The sequence below is a fragment of the Chelon labrosus genome, assembly GCF_963514085.1.
Source record: "Chelon labrosus genome assembly, chromosome: 2".
Taxonomy (NCBI): Eukaryota; Metazoa; Chordata; class Actinopteri; order Mugiliformes; family Mugilidae; genus Chelon; species Chelon labrosus.
In genome coordinates this window covers 13,744,160-13,765,439 of record NC_140338.1, presented here as the reverse complement: position 1 = coordinate 13,765,439, position 21,280 = coordinate 13,744,160, and the positions used below count along the sequence as shown (strand labels likewise).

At 43.8% G+C, this 21,280-nt stretch overlaps 3 protein-coding genes across 4 annotated transcripts; 1 reads left to right on the top strand and 2 right to left on the bottom strand.

The window, feature by feature from the left end:
- Positions 1-154: 154 nt before the first annotated feature.
- On the bottom strand, positions 155-4,287 carry LOC311495504 (GRB2-related adapter protein-like; the record flags this gene model as incomplete). Its single annotated transcript, XM_084554983.1, has 5 exons — positions 4,195-4,287; positions 4,008-4,105; positions 3,573-3,692; positions 429-738; positions 155-334 (listed from the first exon to the last, which is right to left on the bottom strand). The coding sequence occupies exons 1-5, from the start codon at positions 4,270-4,272 to the stop codon at positions 155-157; spliced, it is 786 nt and encodes a 261-aa protein (XP_084411109.1). The 5' UTR covers positions 4,273-4,287.
- A 679-nt stretch (positions 4,288-4,966) lies between these two features.
- On the bottom strand, positions 4,967-11,844 carry brat1 (BRCA1-associated ATM activator 1). Of its 2 annotated transcripts, none has more exons than XM_084561791.1 (12): positions 11,407-11,844; positions 10,239-10,387; positions 10,015-10,162; positions 9,534-9,918; positions 8,722-8,832; positions 8,540-8,631; positions 8,348-8,448; positions 8,079-8,265; positions 7,527-7,600; positions 7,073-7,157; positions 6,706-6,986; positions 4,967-6,628 (listed from the first exon to the last, which is right to left on the bottom strand). In XM_084561791.1, exons 1-12 carry the CDS (start codon positions 11,531-11,533, stop codon positions 5,729-5,731), a joined length of 2,640 nt encoding a protein of 879 aa, XP_084417917.1. In that variant the 5' UTR covers positions 11,534-11,844; the 3' UTR covers positions 4,967-5,728. The 2 variants fall into 2 exon arrangements, with proteins under 2 accessions (XP_084417917.1, XP_084417918.1); XM_084561792.1 differs by having other exon boundaries at positions 8,722-8,829.
- Positions 11,845-11,929: 85 nt separating this feature from the next.
- On the top strand, positions 11,930-19,136 carry eif3ba (eukaryotic translation initiation factor 3, subunit Ba). The gene is made up of 19 exons (XM_084561813.1): positions 11,930-12,157; positions 13,240-13,432; positions 13,549-13,668; positions 13,765-13,822; positions 13,973-14,101; positions 14,227-14,384; positions 15,465-15,596; positions 15,698-15,764; positions 15,847-15,893; positions 16,004-16,214; positions 16,301-16,373; positions 16,476-16,598; positions 16,699-16,777; positions 16,998-17,136; positions 17,257-17,382; positions 17,646-17,723; positions 18,048-18,156; positions 18,244-18,356; positions 18,607-19,136. Exons 1-18 carry the CDS (start codon positions 12,058-12,060, stop codon positions 18,342-18,344), a joined length of 2,043 nt encoding a protein of 680 aa, XP_084417939.1. The 5' UTR covers positions 11,930-12,057; the 3' UTR covers positions 18,345-18,356; positions 18,607-19,136.
- Positions 19,137-21,280: the final 2,144 nt, after the last annotated feature.

The window sequence follows — 21,280 nt, the reverse complement described above, 5'->3', positions numbered from 1 at the left end:
CCAAATGGTACGTAGCCTACTCACTCAGCTCTCTGCAATTAGCTCTCTCTTACTTGATTAAGCACCTCAATGACTGGGTAAGTAAGGTAAGTCACTAAAGCCTGATTGATACGTGTCAGAGACGGAGCCGCAGCACTAAAGGTTTCATATGTTGTCAGTGATGAAGTGGTTGGACGTATTCTGGCGGGAAGACGCCGACTCGGCCCCGACAGCGCCCCCTCCACCTGAGGGAGCTCGAGCAGTCCAGCAGGTCAATGATGTCTCCACGCAGGAAGTGGAGGTGAGCCGTTTGACGGGGGGTGTAGTCGCAGAGGGCCTGAGCCAGACGAGGCTTCTGCACAGAAAACACAGATCACAGATGATGACATCCGACAGACAGGGGTGTAATTACCAGGCCGTTTCAGGTGACGCGTCAGGATTTGTCATACCTCCAAAACTGGTTCCAGCAGACGAGGGGAGGTTTCTCGCTCTGGGTGTGAGGGGTGGGAGTGGAAGCGGGCTGAGGGGATTGACTCCTGAGAGCTGCTTTTATAAGGGTTGGGATAGGGGTTACGTCCAGGATGGGACAGCAGCTGAGGGGACGAGGGAGGATCTCTGAGGTAGACCACTTTCTCCACCCCGATGCTGTGAGTTCTGTAGAAATCCACCAACCGGTTGAGGGAGCAAAACGTCTCCTCCCAGATGCAGTACTGACCTCCCCCCTCCAGGACCCTGAAGTGCTCCACCCTGTCTCCATAGCTACAAAATGACAGTGGGGGACAAAGAGAATAATGGGGAAGTTGACAGGAAGAAAGACAAGTATGCGCGCACCTTTACCCTCCCAACACATGCTGCTGCTGCTGCTGCTTCTTCTTCTTCATTCCTCGGCTTGTTTCTTTGCGCAGGAATTCACTCACTCCTAACGCGCATAGCTCCGTCAGCGTGAGAAACCAGACCACAGATCTCTGCATGTGTGGGAGTATCTCGAAAAAATCATCACCATGCTATCAAACGTGAGCATGAGAATGTTTTCACTGTGAGCAGGCCTGAGTAGTTCACAGGAGTAATCACTTGCCTTAAGGAAAAACAGTCAAGAAAATACTAAAAGCTCACAGCAATGAGGCTGTAATTAAATCTAATCTCCATCGATTAATAAGAAAAACATTTATTAACTGAACACTGGACAATTAAAGAATATGACCTGATGATGGAGCTAAATGGATAACCCGATGTATTAATATTAATCCTGAGAGCGAAGTGAATGTGCCACTGCACTGACAGACAGATATTCCTGCTATCCTGGCTAAAACTGCTAATTACATTACAGTATAGTAGAGGTTTACGCCTCTCAGATCAGGAGACTTAGAGCTTTTCTTTGCCATATATCTTTGTAAACCACAGACTGACAAACAGAAATGAAATAATCAAGTAATTGTTATTTGCAGTTGTACCAATAAAACTTAAAAACAACCATGTTCCTGCACTATAAAACAATTTCTTTTTTTTTTTAGTTTTGTCGTTTATAAAAGCAGATATTCTTTAAAAGAAATAAACATGTAATTACTTAAAATATACGACATGTATTGTGGTTTCCGTTGATCCCTTTTAATTTAAATATTTTGTGTGCGTGTGTGTGTGTTATTGTGCTGCACTGTTTTGTTGGCAACGATTGCCAGAATGTGATACTGCATTGCTTTGAGGGAATCTGCTGATCCGTCGTGTAACTGATAATTAAGTCCGTAACTGAAGATAATCCCATATTTACCCTGAAAAGGGGCCGGATGGACACTCTCCATTGTTGTGTCCCAGTTCAATGCAGCACACTGTTTTCTTATCATATACGCTTATATTTGCTGTATGCTGGCAAAAATGGTAAAATGTTATCCATGACATATTATTATTATTTGGTTACTGACGAGTTCCTAAAGCCGTTTGACCCCCAACATCCAGTTTAATTCTTTTGTAACTAGGAGCAGCTCCCATATTTCTTTTGAAAATCCCATTGTGCAATAATAGTGTCCATCAAGCACACTCAGGATGTTGTCAGTGGGAGCCTTTGGGTCCTATGGGTTGAGGGGAGGGGCCTCTGTGGATCATCCCACTGATACTTGGTGGTCAGTTTTGGATCTAGTGTATTTGGAGGCCAGGTCAACACCTTGTGCTGTTCTTCATGTTTTTTTGAGTTGTTCCTAAACCGTTTTTGTGTGTGTGTCTTTGTCAGGCTGCATCCTGCTGGGGATGGCTGCTGCCATCAAGGAGTGTCATTGGGGTGGGGTGGGGTGTGGTGGGGGTGACTGGTCTGTCTGGTCTAAGTGGGTGCTACATGTCTAAGTAACATCCACGTGAATACCAGGTCCAAAAGTTTCCCAGCAGAACATTGTATTGTCAATGTTATTTACTTCTCCTGTCAGTGGTTTTAATGTTGTGGCTGATCGGTGTATGTTAACGTAAGTAATTTCTGTTCTTTCTCTGGCTTCCTGTATGATTTTCTCCAAATTTCCCCATTCATAGCTCTGTCCACTGGTACTCCACCTCTTGCCCAGTCCATTTGTCCCCCGAGACCCTGAAAACTGAAACTACTTTCTGGATTAGGCGGAAACCCATTTAAAGGGTCACTGTTGCTGTTCACACACTGCACACTTTTTTTAGTCTCCTTGAATGTTGTCCCCCTCTGCTGGTCACTTTCAGTATTACACTCAGTTGTTGTAACATCTGTGTTCATAAATAAAGCACACGTCTTACCTCCCGGCCCCACAGGCAGACAGATGTTGTGTCTTCAGACATTAGCATGTGCACGGTCCATGAACGCATGTCTGTGGAGTGTTGCATAATGTACCTGGATTCAGTTAAAGAGTGTGTTACGCAATGCCCCGATTATTGAACTCATTTAATTTACCCTCAGTGATTAAATGTGTCCCACGTCACAGTATTGACCCAAATTACACCCCCGCCTCCCTCTCTCTCTCTCTCTCTCTCTCACACACACACACACACACACACACACACACACACACACACACACACACACACACACACACACACACACCCCCACACACACACACACACACACACACACACACACACACACAGTGGACTGTCTGCGCAGCTGTGATATTTTTAGGTCTCATGCAACATATTTAAATAGTCTCCATTCTGCCGGCCCTGGCACACACTTAGAGACACGTGGATGCTGTAAGTTGCTTATGTACTCAGTCAGATGGAAAACTAACCATGCACATAATAGAATAAGGAGCTGCTGCATGTGTAGTTCATGCATGCATTTCTGATTGCACTGTATAATTTAATACTGATGTGTTACAACTGTTCTGTGAGTTCTGAGTCCAGGAAATACTTTGGTGTTTGGTCACACTGACAGTCAGAGAAGCAGCCGACAAACATGACTGGTGCATCAAAGCACGGAAACAATTTGAAATTTCCCAAAATGGAAACAGATTAAAGGGGAACATTATTTCAGTCTCTATCAGAGCAGACTCTATCTGACCAGCCCGATGAATTCTCCCTCCCAGAAATGTTTATATTCTGATAAGAGCGAAGTCTGGCTGCGCTGAGCATGTGTGGTGTAATTCACTGACCTAACAGAGACAGAAAACTCTCCAGGGGCCGATTCGCTCTCCCTCACCAGGAACCTTCCAGTGTCCTGCCAACGCAGACGCTGCTCAGCCTCGAGCCTCGATATCGGCCCTGCAAACCACCTACGGCGACACACACACGTGAAACCTCTTGAGCCACGACATTTAAAGCACAAGTGAGTACCTGGTGAATTAAATATTAAGACACTTATGTAAATCAAGGTTTCCTAACATAGGAAAGAACCCCAAAAGGGCTCAGAAAATGAGAAGTATGTATATTATCTTGTTGAATACTAAAAAATATCCATAAAACAAATCACTTTTCAAGCACAAAGGTTAAGAGCTAACTAACTGGTGTAAATAATCACATTAAAACGACTGAATGCCACTTTTCTGTGTAAACAAAGTACAACAAAAGTGAACAAATGATATATTTACGGATGAGGGAGGAGAGATATGTAGTTCTCGGGCACAAAGCCACGCTTCCCCTGGATCTCTGCTGTGTACCAGCAAGAATCATCCTCCATTTCTGTCACCTATAACACACATGTACAGTTACTTAAACACACACACACACACTATCTTTTTTAGAATACACCAGTCTTATCACCATTGACCCGCTTACCTTGATAATGTCTCCCTTCTCAAAGCTGATCTCGTCGGCTTCTGATGCCGTGAAAGAGAAAAGAGCCACAGCCTCCATGCTGGGTGGACAGAGAGAGAGAGAGACACAGAGAGGGACTCGGAGGCAGCTTCACTCCATGAATGACGAGACAATAGAGCTGAGTGAGTGGAGCGCAGAGGGCTGATGGTACTCTCTGACAGCGTGAGATAATCACCGCGTGCTTGTGAGTGTGCGCAGCCGCCGACATCCCGCTCATTAGTTAATGAGGAGAGTTTTCTCTGGGCGTGTGTCCCTCTGTTCGTCCATGTGACAGAGTTAGAGAGCGGACACGTGAAGATGCTGACCGGCCCCTTCATCTCCATCTACACCGTCCACTCACTTATAACTATCGGGCCTTTAATGAAGACCTTCCTCCAGGGAAATCAGTGACAGTGGAGTTAGAGACAAGTGAAGCAACGAAAGGAACCTAATATAGAGTCTAATGACCCTTTCTTATTATAACAAAGGCTCCAGCTGCTCGCCCCTTCGTGATTTTACAGAAGCTACACAATAAAATCTACGGTGTGATCTGAGCGATTATAAATTCTCCTCAACCCCAGCAACAAAGACGGCTGGAGTCTTGAGAGGAACTTGGGAAACTGAGAGACAATCTGCAGCGTGAGTAATTCCCCGAACGTGACTTCACAATAAAAACAACAGCACAGATTCAGACGAAGCCGCAGGACAGTCTGCCGCTGATTCACACACAGCAATAAAATGACACACACTTCACTCAGACTAAATTATTTATTTACCATTATTCAGAGAATGGAAAGTTTTAAATTTCAGCCTGAACCATGTTTGACTGGTTTAAAAATGAATGCACTCTATTACCTGTCACTCTCTCGTCATAGCAAATACACCTCCATGTATATCAATACAGATGTCCACCCGCTGCTTTTTCTTTTTGTCCACAGTCTGTAAGGATAAGGTGTGACCAAATAAGACGGGAGTGTAGCCGGTGAGCTGCATCGACCGGACCATCTGATGGTGAATTGTGAATGAAGCTTAAGTCTGGGAGTTTGGGAGTCACGCAAATATGACTGCATCAAAGTGTATCAAATATTTGTATAAGAGCAAAACTGCATTATGTAAAAGCCAAACAACGTGCTATCACATGTTGCAAAACTGTTTTATCAGATAGCGTTTGTATTTATTAACGTTTGGAATGGCTTAGTCATAGATCTCAGGTCTCTCCACCTATTCCCACAACACCAGAGAAACAATACTCACAATGAAGAATATCAGTAGTAAAATCAGTAGGAGAGTGTGTGTGTGTGTGTTCTTGTATTTATTAAGCTGTGTTGGGGTCAATTTGTCATGTTATGTGGATGTTTTGTCAACCTTTTTGTTGCCCTCGCAGCCCAAATCTGATTTAAATTTGACTTAGACAGTTAGATTGTGGTCAGGGTTGTAGTAAGGGGATCCATTATGTCAACTTAAAGTCCTACCAAAGATAGAAACACAGGTGTGTGTGTGTGTGTGTGTGTGGGTGTTAGTAGCAGTCCACTATGACCTCCTGTTGCGTATCTGGACGTTTGTGAGCAGCACTTGCAGTCAGTATGTCCTGCAGCAGGGAGAGGGGAGAGTTGTGAACGTGGTCACTGCTTTGACCCAGGATGTCCAACCTCTCGTCTAAATCCAACGATCTCAACACCTCACACACGCTCACACACACACCTTCCCGTCCCGTCTCATGACAGTCACCAGACTCAACCGCATCCGCTCCGTTAAAACTTCTCTGGGTCTTCTCGTCCAGATTTTTCATCTCCATCATCTTTCTGATCTCTAGCGCCCAACCCCATCGAGGTAGTTCGCAGGACACTCTGGCAACTGTTGCCATGGCAGCAGTTTCATCCAGGTCCCCTATTGACGATGGACAAACTGTCTCTCTGAGTGTTACCAGGAGTCGACAGGCCTTCAAACCTACGGGTCTGTCACAGTCAACAAGGCCGCTCAACAATGCTGCGATGACTCCCTGCTCGACCAGTCTGTTCAACACGCCGAACAAATCTGACTCCTCTGTGCGTGTCCCAGCGTGTGTGTGAAGTGTGTAGGTTTGGTCAGAAATCACAGCGTAGGGGTGCTTTTGTCCAAGACGTGTGCCTGAGCTCTTTTTGTAACCCTGGAGACCCGAAAGGGCTTCGTCCAGCAGCAGCTCAGCCAGCTCCAGCGTGTGAACCTTGACCTCCCAGTCCAGATCGGAGCTGCCTTGCGAGAGGACGGAGCGCACGGACTGCATGAGGAGAGAGCAGCAGGCGGAGGTAGGTGAAGATGGAGGAGAGTGTGAGGAATGTGATGATAACCAGGCGATGAAGTACTGAACAACAGCCCTCCTGGCAAATCCCTCCGTGTCCTGGGAGAGTATTTCAAGCAGCCGGGTCACTACTTCAGTCTGGAGGGACACAGAAGTGAAGGTTATCAATAACAGTTTGGATTAAGGATCCCAAATGAGAAACCACTTGCGCCCACCTGCTCCGGTGTGATCGCCGCCCCCTGCTGCCAGCTGCGTGTCAGTGTCTTCGCCAGAGCACAGACGGCACTGGCTCTCACGTAACTCTCTGGATCTTGCAGCGCCTCCTTGAGGAGAGGAGTGGTACAGGAGCAGCCGCCCAGCAGAGCCTCAGACGCCTCGTCCTCAGCCGACGTCTGGCGGAGACGCACCCCTGCCAGGTGTCCCAAAAACTCCACAGTGGAGTCTCTCACCTCCCAACGCATGTCACAGGCACGCTTCTTCACCACCTGGATGAGATCTGACCAGAAAACACGTACAATACATTTCTGCAGTCGACGTATGTGTGGATCGGCCACGCAGAGTATTAATATGAAGAGGCTCTACCTTGTCGGAGCTTGTCTGTTATTGAGGAGAGGTCTGTGCAAGCACCCACCCACTTTACTAAGGCCTGGTAGGACTTATGTAGAACCTGAAAATGGGAAAAAAGGGGAAGCCACATGAAATAACTAATTTTAAAGATCTCTAAACCTTCTGTGGTTCAATCTCCCTGCAATTCTAGCATCAGTTTGACCAATGCAAGGAAGTCCATATTTATTTGCAGTCTATGGTCTGGGCCTTCAGATAATCCAATTTAGTGGCTAAAGAAATGGTTTGATGTGGAAAAACTTGACACAAGCCTGAACTTAACACCAACCAACCTCTTTAGGATAAAGTGAAAATCACACCGCAAACCAGGTCTCACTAATGCTCAAAGTCATGTGGCAGTGACGTTCAGTTTTCCAAGTACTGGTTAACATAAAATGTAATGAACTGTTCACTAGCAGAAGAAGAGACTCACAGTGGGATCAGAGTCAGGATTGTCCAGATACTGAACCAAAAGTGTGAACACTGCCATCAGCTTGACTTTCGCTCCTGAAAAACACAAGGAAAATACTCATTATAACATCATAATGTTCATTTAGCATTTGTTTTGTGCGTGTGTGCACAGCTTATTTGGTAGGAATATTCCTAGAAAATACACTTTTGGCAACTCGATGAGGAGAAAACACTTGCCCCGCATGCTCTCACATAAACGGAAACTGTCTTCGTGCTTGGTGTTATGAACTAAGAATTAAGAAACTATATAAAATGTACAAATAATATATATAAAGTCTTAATTAGCAAATTAACTGTACTGTACAGACTGAGCTACGGATGTACAATTCACAGTTCATCGTATTAGGTAAAGAGAACGGACAGTGATGTACTAGTTTAATTTAATACAGGTGAAATCTGTAAGCGCTGACGCTGTCTTTGCTAAACTGCTGTCTGCCTACAACGCAGCAGATCAGGAAATAAAACACAACACTGTATTCAGTTTGGTTTGGATGTTGTTCATGCAGTTTTTTACCTGGGCAGCTACTGAGAGCCGTCAGAGCCTCCAGAGCACATTTCTGAACTTTGCCACTACCAATGACATTCCTGAAAATGTTACCATGGCCAGCGGACGAGGAGAAAGAGTCGCCACCGCAGAGCCTCAGCAATGACAGGACTGCGGCGACGACTGAAACCGGAGGACAGGGGAGGCAGTCAGGAGCCTGAGGGAAGGAGAGAGACAGATGAATGTTTCCAGACATAAGAAATAAAGCCAGTGCTATTCTCTCCTGTCTAAACACTCACCACAAGGGCGAGCTGTGGTGTGTTTGTCACAGAGACACAGATCATGGAAATACAGGAGGTTTTACTCTTCAGCTGCTCCACCATTGAACACCGATGTTCCTCTGCTCCATGAACAGAAAATATATTAAGTTGTGTTAAATAACAGACTTTTTTCATTTTAAAAAAAGTAATATGTACATCTGTACATGTTACCTGAAATGTTGGAGCCCAGCAGAGTGTGGTCAGTAATGATGTCGAGCGGTAGCAGTAGTACCCTCACAGACTGGGCCGTGTGGACAGGGTCACTAGACAGGGAACCACAAATCATTGTTCACAGGACTTTCTTTATCAAAAACTGGTCAGGGTGAACTCCGTGAGTAGAAGATAATGCTTACTAATGGCCGTTGCGGAGAAAAGCAGCCGCAGCTTGAATGAGATCCGCCGGTTTCCTGATGTTCAGCATGGATGATAGAAGACGGGTGACACGTTCATCAGTGCCGCACCTGCTGAAGCGAGAACGGAGACTTTTAAAACTCATTCAAAGTTGGTCTGATTAGTAGTATGACATGTCTACCCTTCTTTTGTTACGGGTTTATGTTAATATGCACTGATGTGCATTCTTCCAATCAGATATTCCACATTTAGTGTGCTGTATATTCATGTATTCATAACTGTATATAAAACCAATTTTTGCTTTTATTTTGATGGTGCACAGTGAAGAGTCTGATAGAAAACATAGAGATACGACATGCAGCATGTCTCGAGGTGTAAGCTAAAGCAAAGACATCGCAGTTGTGCTTTGTGTGCTGCAACCATTTGGCTACCGAGACGCTCCCAGGGGATCATTTTTACATGCATTTTTAAACACAAGTTGTCAGCTTCCTTGCAGTGTAATCACACCACTGCAGAGAGCTATAGAAAAATATCTGTCACTCTCAGTCTCAGTCAGTCAGAGCGACACAAAATAATGAGACTTCCAGGATCTTCCAGGATAAATTGTTTATCGGGTTTCATCAGATCAGAAGTCTGACTTCCATTCAGGCGACACTAACAGGTTCTCTTTCATCCTATTTAGGTTTTACCTTTATGTAATAAGTATTATTCTTCTGGTTGCTTTCTGTTAAGACAGTTTAGATCAGTGCATTTTGTATGGTGAACATACTGTTCATGTTAAGCTCTACTGTGTCTACATATGAGAGAGGTCTACCTGTGTGCAGCTACAATGACGTCCATCAGAGGCAGTGTGAGTTGACTGTATTCTGCTGACACCAGTTCCTCCAGAGAGACTGCGACAGTCTGCAGCAGCTTGTCCTGCAGAGGAGGTCTGCTCTGAGCCAGGAGCAGGGCCAGCAGTCTGAGGGTCTGCAGGCTCTGATGAAGCTGGGCCTTTTCTTTGGGAAGCAGCGAGTCCTTGAGGTACACGGAGATCGCCATTAAGACATCAGTGTAATCTTGGTGGTTTTCTACGCCATCGCAGCCTACAGATGAGACAGGCTGATAGAAGAGGAGGATGTGGGCGAGCATTTGATTGGCAGCTGAGGCAACGAAGAGACTTGAGTCTGTCTGGAGTTGTAGGAGCGGCTCAATGAAGCCTGGAGAACCAAACGCAGAAAATACATGTATGAGGAAAATTAAGAGAATTAAGAGAAAATTAAGAGAGAGTGCTTAATTTCCCACATGATGGTCACCTGCTTGCACAAAGAAACTGAGAGCCTTTGGGTGCTGCAGCATCGTCCTTAAGCCCTGGATCCATCCAATCCTTATACAGGGATCCTCCCAGAGCCCTGCTTCCTGCCAGTGCTGAAGGTTAAAGACCAAGTCCAGAACTGAGCTCTCCTGTAAGGGGTAATGTTAGTCAGTTATGGCTATCTTTGCATTTGTTATTAACGGTACCGGGTGACATGAGCTCTACCTGAAGAATCTTAAAGCTGTCCTCAGCGGCAGCTATTAAGCCCGTGAGTTTGAGCGAGAAGGAGAGGATGTCAGCGTCTGATGATGTCTTGTCAGCCATGGTGGATATGAATTTAAGCAGACACGGGCAGGCCTCCAGCAGAGATCCCCCTTCATCAGGTGAAAAGACACAAGATTTACAATCCATCCTGGGATAGAAAAACCAGAAAGATCCCAGTCTTCCCTTCTGCTTCACGTGTACTCGTATCACTACACAGTGTATCTTCAGTTTTAAATATACATTTAATTTGGAATATGCAGCATCAGGAGAAAAAGATACAAAAATCAATCATCATCAAAACACATGATGTCATATCCATCTAGAAAAAATTAGGTATAACATCCGAGTATCTGTTGGGAAATTTCATTCTACCTGGCAGCCATTCATATCCTTCGTTGAGAATGTGGCTGTTTCCAACTTTACTGAATAATTAATATGACTGTGTACAGTAAATATGTGACCCTGTGAAACTGCTAGTGGAACATACGGAACGTTTGTTTCTAAATGCACAATTATCTCTCTTTTGTTTACTTCTTTTTAAACATCTGGCTATAATGTATGTGTACTTCGACATTGGTCTGGCATTTTGGGGAAGGGGTGGGAAGGGTGCATGTTATGTTTGTTGTTCAGATTGTGTCTGTCCATGTAGTGTTGTTTTGTTTGTACAGTTTTGTATAATTGAAAAACTTGGAAAATGATAATAAAAAGACTTTGATCAAAAAACACATTATGTGCAGCTAGAAAGTGCAGGAACCATCTATAATCCTTTAGCAACTCAGTTAAGAACTAAAAACACTGATTTTAACCCCTTGGCTGCAAAGATCTACTGCTTTTCTTTGTCCAATATAGCATTATACTGAATATATTTGAGTTTTGGTGGGGAGGATTTACAAGCCATGCAATTTTTATATGTCACCTTCAACTCTGAATGGATTGTAATGGGCAAAAAGCATTTCAGACGCTTTATTGGCAAAAAATATAAACAAAATAATCAGTAATCTGAAGTGTGTGCATGGTGGGATTTTGTGGCCCTTCATAAAACTCCACCTGAGACTTCAGAGGTAGTGATGAGGGTGTAGGACAGCAGCAAGAGAAGAATAACTGTCCCACTAGGCTCGGTGCTACTAACCAGTTTTGGTGAGCGTTGTGAACCAGTCCATCAGTTTCTCCAGGCTGGTGTCATCGGGCAGGGAGCTCCCTGAGGCCGCCAGCACCTCACAGACCCGGGGCAGCAGAGACACACACTCCCCGTCCATGGTGCTAACGTGTCTTATAAGTTTGCAGCTAACAGCTACATTGAAACCTGCGAAGCTGCAAGCGACTCAGACAAATAGAAATACAGCTGGCACCAAAATAGAGTAAAGTTACGCAGCTAGCTAGAAAATAAATGTAGTTTTTCATGTACTTTTGCTGAATGTTCAGCTCGCGGGAAACAGTTTTGCATCTACCGGTGCGTCGCTTCCTTTTTCCTCCTTTCAGAGTAACGTTTGTGAGTTTTAACCAAAGCAGCTGCTTTATTCACTGATCTGTAAACACAGCAACAGGCTGTTAAAGCAGTATCCTCCTCTATGTGTTGCCCCATCCCTATGTTTTACAACTCTACTCTTTCCCCGCAGCACGTCCACGCGCCTGAGAGCAGGTTCCGGTGTTGCGTTTCCGTCACGTCGTCCATTTTTCACAATCCGCACATGGTGCTGCACCGGCCGAACACCGCCAGCCTCTTGATTTTTGGGATTTCTGCCCAGTTGTAGCGAGGAAACCCGTCGCGCAGCCCTGTTAAATGCAAGATACGGTGGACATGGTGGACGACCCCGAGTATGAAGAGGAGGAGCCCTCCTTCAGCGACCCGGAGGACTTTGAGGATGACATCGAGGATGAGGGTGAGCGGCGGCAGGAAAGACGCCGGCTTTCTGGCCTGTTGCTAACGGTTAGCTCAGAGCACAACGGCGGCGGCGCGTGAGATGCTACACAGCTAGCTTAGCTTGTCGCTTTGCGTACCGGTGTTTAGACATCATTAGTTGGATATAGTAGCTGTATATTCAAGCGTTGTTACAAGTAATAAAAAAAACCGTCACCGCCTTTTTCTTTAGAAGAAACCGTGTCATCGTGATAACAGTTTTATTAAGCGGCCGTTGAAGCCTCACCCTGACCAGACACTGTGGCCTTGTCACTGTCATGTAGGAAACTGAAACTGCATATTAGCAAGGTGAACCAAATGGGAAACGTGTTCTTGTAGCAGGCTAGAATGAATAATTAAAGCCAAGACCTCTCCTGTGACCCTCCAACCTGTGTTTTATGTGAAGCATCTGGTGATATAATGTAGCTCAGTGAAGCGTTGATGTCCTAACCCAGGTAATAAAGGGGGTTTGCTCCATGATGCATCACAGATGTGCAGGTTAAATCTGATCTAATCAGACACTTACCTTTTTATTAGGAGGCTTTCTAGCTTCATTAAAATGTAGATTTCAGAAACAGGCTTCAGGATTTGTAGATTATTCCCCAGCTAAGGTAATAAAACAGATCTACACATAGTCCTACCTTTAGAAGACATTTTAATTTAATTGTGCAAATGCATTTGAGTCTTTTTCAATATGATGCAATAGCGCCGCAAAATACAGCAACCAAAATCACTATAAAGTTGAATAAACTCATCTCTAAAAGGTTTAGACCTCACTTGACCTTTTAGAAATTAGCACATTAATTATTACTGTGCTTCAGATCTCTTTTATCAGACTACATTAGTCTAAACTTGGCGTACCAAATATACATATTTTTAAATTGTGAATTAAGGTCATGAAAGTCTATTTTGATTACACCATCGCTTACATTTCAATTGCTGCTACATGTGATATTGCTTTTGCCTCAACAAAGATTTGCTTCCTAATCCTAAATAAAGTCATGTAGTTTAAACTGAGTTGTTAAACTGCCCTTTCTCATCTTCCCAACCCTCCTCCTCATTCAGAGCTTCTGGAGGACATCCTGAGGGAGAAGCCCCAGGAGGCTGACGGCATAGACTCGGTGGTGGTGGTGGACAACGTGCCTCAGGTGGGCCCGGAGCGTTTGGAAAAGCTCAAGAATGTCATACACAAGATCTTCTCCAAGTTCGGCAAGATCACGACTGAGTTTTATCCGGAGGCGGATGGCTTGACCAAAGGGTACGACCCCCGTTGTCTCAGATGGGTTTTTCGTCTTTACTCTGCTGTGCGAGTTTACCGCTTTAATGTTGAATTCAGATTGTAACGCAGATTTATTTATTTATTTTTTAATGTAGCTACATCTTCCTGGAGTATGCTGCTCCTACCCAGGCCCTCGAGGCGGTGAAGAACGCAGATGGCTACAAACTCGACAAACAGCATACGTTCAGGGTCAACCTCTTCACAGATTTTGACAAGTATGTATACAGCCAAGACACGTAGTCATCTTTTTACTGACATGCATGCAGATGTGGTGTTCAAGTAGATTCATATTCCGTGCTTGTTTTTCTCAGGTACATGAACATCAGTGATGAGTGGGAAACTCCAGAGAAGCAACCGTTCAAAGACTTTGTAAGTGTTAACAGGTGTTGCTTTATTTATAGGCTTCTAAAACTTGGTCAGTTTGAAAAAAAAAATTCTAATATTTACTGTTTTATGAAAACAAAGTCACATATTTGCAAATGCTGTATTCTCCATCAACTTTGCCTCTCCTTCTTTCAGGGAAATATGCGTCATTGGATTGAGGACCCAGATTGCCGTGACCAGTACAGTGTGATCTACGAAGCTGGAGAGAGGACCGCCATTTTTGCCAATGATGCTAAAGAGCCAATTGTAGCTGAAGAGAGAGCCGTAAGTTAATAGTTACACACACACACACACTCGGTGGGAATCACAGAACTAACAGGCTCATATTACCACCAGTAGTTGTTGCTTGTTGGTTTGCTGACTAATAATGTTCCTGTGCTTTGTTTCAGCGCTGGACAGAGACATACGTCCGCTGGTCTCCTAAAGGCACCTACCTGGCCACCTTCCACCAGCGCGGCATCGCACTGTGGGGCGGAGAGAAGTTCAAACAGATTCAGAGGTTCAGCCATCAGGGCGTGTCTCTCATCGACTTCTCACCATGTGAGAGGTAATCAACGCTGCCTTTTAGTCGTATTAATCCAATGAGAAAAACATTCCCTCTTATCGTCTCTTGTTCACAAACAATACTCTCATTTTAACAAAACAGAAATATGTTATTAGACTCATTTGTGCAAAGATGCAGATTTTTTGCTTGTACCTTCCAACAACATGCAGCTACATCAGGTTGCAAATAATTACATAGAAAACCAGTGGATTATCATCTCAAAGAATAAGACGTGAAATCATGTGTATTTTGTGAGCCATGACCTGGTCATGTGCAGGCAAAGCAGATTTAATCAGAGCTGGGTATCGCTGCTGATTTCATGACTTGATTTAATTCCGTTTCACAGGGTCCTGATTTGATTTGGTTCAGTATCAATTCATAGAGAGTTTTGAAAATATTTTTCTTAAAACTAATGTTTTTAATGGTTTCAGAAATTTGTGGCATTTCCACAGTGTTGTTCCCGAAGTTGGCAAGTCTTGTCTTTGCTCTTCTCATCCTACCAAAATGTACCACAGAACGTCACAGGAGGTCATTCCTGCCTGTGGCCATCAAACTTTATAACTCCTCCCGCTGAGTGTTAGTCACTCACCTTTAACACTTCAGATGCCGTTAATTTATTTGCAACCTCTTACCTCTGTATTTTGTGAATACTTTGTTAATACTTGTGCAATATTGTTCTTTTACTTTAAATGCATCTTACTTATTTCTATATATTTTTGTACAACTTTTATTTTATTTTATTTTTATTCTATTCTATTCTATTGTATTTGCTCTGTTAACTAGCAACTGTCACTTTATGGGAGCAACAGCAACAAAACAATTTCCTTGAAGGATTAATAAAGTATTCTGATTCTGATTCTGATTCTCTGTCGTCAGGGTTGTAGCTTCTGTGCGATCTCAGTAGATATATAATATGAAACCAGTCTCGCAAAACCTCAGCAAGGTTTCTGATTAATCGATATTGGCTCACTCAAATCGAGATTGATTTCCATCGGAAAATGTTTTTTTTTAAACTCAGCCCTACATATAATGTGAGAAGATCTGTGTGTCTGAATCTTCCTGTGTGGTTGTGATTCCTTCCAGGTACGTTGTGACCTTCAGTCCACTGATGGACACCAAGGAGGACCCACAGGCCATCATCATCTGGGACATTCTGACCGGACAGAAGAAGAGAGGCTTCCACTGCGAGAGCTCTGCGCACTGGCCCATATTTAAGTCAGTGCACTTCGTTTGTTCCTGTTTTTATTCTGATTAACTTCACATTCTCTGATCCTCTTGTGTTCGGATGGGATTTAATTGTGGATATTTGTTCTCAGATGGAGCCATGATGGGAAGTTCTTTGCCAGGATGACCCCAGACACACTGAGCATCTATGAAACTCCCGTATGTAGACTTGAACAGAAACATATAGTTGCATTTATAAGTAAATTATAAGATATTAAAGACATGTTCCTGCTCTTTTCAGTCAATGGGCTTGCTGGACAAGAAGAGTCTCAAGATCACTGGGATCAAGTAAGAGCCCTTGATTATGCTATTGTGACTTCTCCCCTATAATTGCTTTAAATTGTTTCAGTCTAGAAATGTTGAGAAGAATCTGTTTAAATTTGTGTCTGTGTCTACAGGGACTTCTCCTGGTCTCCTGGTGACAACATCTTAGCATTCTGGGTCCCTGAGGACAAAGACATCCCAGCTAGAGTGACTCTGATGCAGCTGCCTTCCCGCCAGGAGATCCGTGTCCGCAATCTCTTCAATGTTGTCGACTGCAAGCTGCACTGGCAGAGAAATGGAGATTACCTGTGTGTGAAAGTGGACAGGACTCCCAAAGGAACACAGGTACGCCACGGAAGAGAGGAACCAGCCTACACCTCACTACAATGCTAAATTATTATTATTTATTTATTTAATTTTGTCTTTTCCAGGGTGTTGTTACCAACTTTGAGATCTTCCGCATGAGAGAGAAGCAGGTTCCTGTTGATGTGGTGGAAATGAAGGGTAAGAACATGTCTACGGAGATGCATGTACACTCCAGCTATTTGTAATTCTATAGCACAGAAATAACTGATCTTTTTATCTCCCATCTTGTTTTCCTTTTAGAAAGCATCATAGCATTTGCATGGGAGCCCAATGGCAGCAAGTTTGCAGTTCTCCACGGAGAGTCTCCGAGAATCAGCGTCTCCTTCTATCATGTCAAAAACAACGGCAAGATTGAGCTCATAAGTGAGTGGATCCGACCGCTGTGCAAACTTCCGACTGAATGTCGCTTCGTGTAACGTGTCCTGTAAACCTCCACTGAATGTACCGCTTTTGTCTTTTACAGAGATGTTTGACAAGCAGCAGGCCAACAGTATCTTCTGGAGCCCCCAGGGACAGTTTATGGTGCTGGCTGGACTCAGGAGGTCAGTTTTATATATATATATATATATATGTATATGTGTGTTTGACAGATACAAGAAGCCAGTGATGACAAACTAAACAACTTTTCTGACACCTCGTATGAGAGCTAAGCTCCTGATTCTAACGCTGATCTGAGGCTCGTCCTGTTTCATACCTGCACTGATGAAAAAGCCCTTTCATGTGCGCATAACCTTCACTTTGTGTGTGCGTGTTTTCGTACAGTATGAACGGAGCCCTTGCCTTTGTGGACACGTCCGACTGTACCATGATGAACATAGCCGAGCACTACATGGCCTCTGATGTGGAGTGGGACCCGACCGGTCGCTACGTCGTCACCTCCGTCTCTTGGTGGAGCCACAAAGTGCGTACCGACTGCCTCTTGGCTGCCCCCTGCTGTTCATCGTATATAGGTGAACATACTTGCTGAACTTGTCCCATCCTTCAATCATAACCCTTTCTCTCCTCTTTTATGTGTATGTAGGTGGACAATGCCTACTGGCTGTGGACTTTCCAGGGCCGTCTTCTCCAGAAGAACAACAAGGACCGCTTCTGTCAGCTGCTCTGGAGACCCAGGCCTCCCACTCTGCTGAGTTCAGACCAGATCAAGGTACCGTTTTATCTATATAACCTAAGTGTGTGGAGCCAGTGATGAATCTTTAATTTTCTGACACCTCGTATGAGAGCTGCTCTGTAGCTCCTGATTCCAGCGCTGTTCTGAGGCTCGCAGCACATCCATTTATGCAACACGTGCATTGTATTGGTTCATAGCTTTGAAATATGCATCAGTTATGTCGACACATTGTTGCAGCCCTACTGTGAAACCTTTCTTCAGACTAAACACTCGTACTAAACCCGTCTATTCTCTTACAGCTGATCAAGAAGGATCTCAAGAAGTACTCAAAGATCTTTGAGCAGAAGGATCGTCTGAGTCAGTCAAAGGCTTCGAAGGTTTGTTCATTTATGAGAACAGGGATCTCACAGCTGTCTGCAATCTTTAAGTACAATAGGCTTCCTCAGTTACCAGTTAAACTGTATAAATATGCAAATTTATGTGTTTAATGTCCATAAATTTGAATTTTTTGCCAGTTGTGCTGTGAATAAAAGAACAACATGGTTAGTCTTTGTAGTATAATTGTAATGTTGAACCAAAGACGCATTTACCGAGCTTGAGATATTTTAGTGGTGAAGTAAGACGAGCTGCATGTCCACAAACTGGGACATACAGTACTTCTTGTGCTATTTAGCTGAGGGTTTCTCTGTGTGTGTGAGTAGGAGCTGGTGGACAAGCGCAGGGCCATGATGGATGACTACCGTCGCTACCGGGAGACGGCGCAGCAGATCTATCAGGAACAGAAGGACCTCCGCCTCGAGCTTAGAGCAGGTGGGACCACTCGCCTTTCTATAACTCAACCTTCTCTCTCCTCTGCGTCTTAATCGAGAATATTGACGTTTTCCTTGTGTCTGGCAGGAGTGGACACTGATGAGCTGGACAGCAACGTGGACGACTGGGAGGAGGAGACCATTGAGTTTTTTATCAACGAAGAAATCATTCCTCTCGGAGATCTGTAGTCCCCTACGCAGGTAACAGTTACACATGAGCTCTACTTGGGCTTATTGGTACAATTATTTTCATTTTGTTTGTCTAAACTACATATAAGCTTGTGTCATAGCGCCACATTCCTGCATCTGCCTCTTCTTCATGTTGATAGTTTCAGTTTTATGAGCCAGCTTTTTGCATATCTCTCACCTTTCCCACATCAACACAGCTGAACGTATTTGAGGATGTGCTGCTAAAAGCACCAAACATTTCAACAGTGTTCTTTCCTTTCAGTCCATCCGTTTTTGTGTGGAAGGAGGAGAGAGGAGCTACGTCACTGATCGGAGGACGACGACCACGCTGTGAATCTTGGGCTCATCTTGAGCCTCAAAATTCAACTTTAGTGACTTCATCAAAGCACGCCTTGTGGATCAGCACCCACATCGAGGGACTCTCTGTCTCTCACCGTCATCTACCCCATTTTTTTTTTTCTCTGTGGAACTTGATATTTACTAAAACTGCCTCCCCTTTTCTATTCAGTAGTCCGAGTCACTCTTTAATCTGGACCCCGTCTCACATTGGACTTTTATTCCTCTCGGGGTCGTCTCTGAACTAGCCTCACCATGCTAGTGTGTTACTACAGCGCAGCACAGAGTGCCATACCGGTTGGGGGCGGAGGTGTTGTGACTAAACAAGTAGCCTTGTTAATAAATGTGCTGATGTGGCGCTATAGTGGCCTGTATCCTCCTCCTTTCAGACTAGGCTTTCACACAGGGAGTTGGTGCGCAGTGGGAATAACTTTAAATAAACATTCAAACACCTGGCTCGGTCTCAGTCTTTGGTTTTTTGTTATCTCCTTGTAGGTTCAGATCTGCCAACCTTTATGCTGAATACGCAAGTAGAGCCAGTGTAGTCAAAGCGTCAGGAAACTGGCAGAAAACTTTGATCAGTATTGTCCTCAGTCAATATCTTATAGTTGTTGTTTTTACAAAATAAGACTTGGATACTTAAGTAATATGTTTTACTGTTTTGACAAATTTAGTTACAACAATGTTAGTCAGTGGCAGCCTTATGCAAATATCTGGACTCTTAACTAGATACCTGACATTTGACAGAAGGTCAGGGATGTTTTGTAAGTTAGAGCGTTCAGCAGAATAAGTGGAAGAAAGCAAACACGTGTTAACTCACTGACTCAGATCTTTCTGAGAATATCCACTTACTAGGTGGTGAATACAACAAGGAGCAGCTGTTCACATGGTCTCTACTTCTATTTGAAGGTAGCATAATTCCCCTTTTCTCCTGTTTGCAGACATGCAGCCAGTGGAGTGTAACCAGCCGTAATCCTCACTTTATTTTTCCAAAAACAGTGATTCGGTTCTGGTGTTAGTTTATAGGCAGTTTGGGATATGATACGAGTTTAAATCTATGTTGTTAAGAATAAACTGCATCTCATAAACAGATGACTGCATCCTTGGGAGCCACAGTTGAAAGCAAATCAGTGCTTCAGCCGAAAAGTCGTGACATGTTATCTGGCTGTCACTAGAATTCACTGTATTTGAGGTTTAAGGCTGTAAATGGTAGAGAAATTGTGCCCGAGGGGAAATAACTCTCCGCTCAGAAGATTGCGATATTTCTCTTTCAACCACTGTTGAAAATATTTGGACGTGAACGTACACTGTGTGTTTTGTCGGCCTAAAATATTTTGGGACACCGCGATCCTGGCTTTTCTCTGTTCTTGTGGACAGCTGCTCTGTCATTAAGGTGAAAATTTAGGCCTGGCATTTTCCATGTATTATTTGTATGTGCTGACTCATGACGTGCTGGCAGAGAGTAAAATAAATTATGATTTCCTTTGAGAGAAAACTGTTTAGATGATATATTTTTAAGAAGTCCTTAACAGTGCAGTTGTATATTCAACATTGGTGGTGGTGTTGTTATCAGGATGAATCAGTTCTGTTGGCAGACAGGGAGCAGTTTGTCCCATTAATGTTGATTAGTCTTCCCTTAATGGAAACGTGAACCCAGCCAGTGTTGATCCACAATATTGACTCTGTAAAGGCTGCAGGGATCTCTTACCTCATTAACCTCAGCGGACCTAAAGTTAAGACTGAACAGAACACCCAGTGAAAGATTCATTAGTGTATCTCTCAGGCTGCACTTTTTCATCTGAACCAGGGCTCTTGATTTAAAATGCTTCATCCGTTTGGATTACAAGTAGTCACAAATCAGTTTCAGTGTTATGCAAAGCTTAATCACGCTAAGCCGACAGTGATATAAGCAAAACAAATCTGATCCATTTATTGCACTGTCCTGAAAGTCTGTGGTGTAATGCCAAATATCCATCCATTCATTTAAAACCCTTGGTGTTGTGGGCTGTCAGGGGCCGGAATAACAAACATCTTCATACTCAAAACTGTTAAAATATGTAATGTTCTTGTATGTTTGACTACTTTATTTGGCCCATTTGGTGATGAGATAGATAGATAGATAGATAGATAGATAGATAGATAGATAGACAATATGTAAGAGTATAAAACAGAATGGACAGCAGATAAGTATGTTATGTACAAATATATGACAATATGTATGAAACTACACAAAACACAGTCAGGATTTGGCAACCGCAGTCCAAAGTACTAAGTACAAGAGTACAAGCAAGTTCTACAAACCTAAGTAGGTCCAGTCACAGCATAGCAGGAAAGCAAGATGATAAGTAATAAATTCAAAAAGCAATGATTAAACTGCAAGTAACTGGAAGTACAGTGGGTATGAATGTGCATAAATATACAGATGTTGCACATGGATTATGATTAAGATGCCGAGATTATCAGTAGAATAGCTTCTAGAAATAAGCCTGGATACACAAATAAATACCCTCCATGGTGACCTGACGGGACTGAGGAGCAGCTTCAGTGACAGACTGCTTCACCCTCCATGTGTGAGGGAAAGAGGGAGAGGGTCTTTCCTT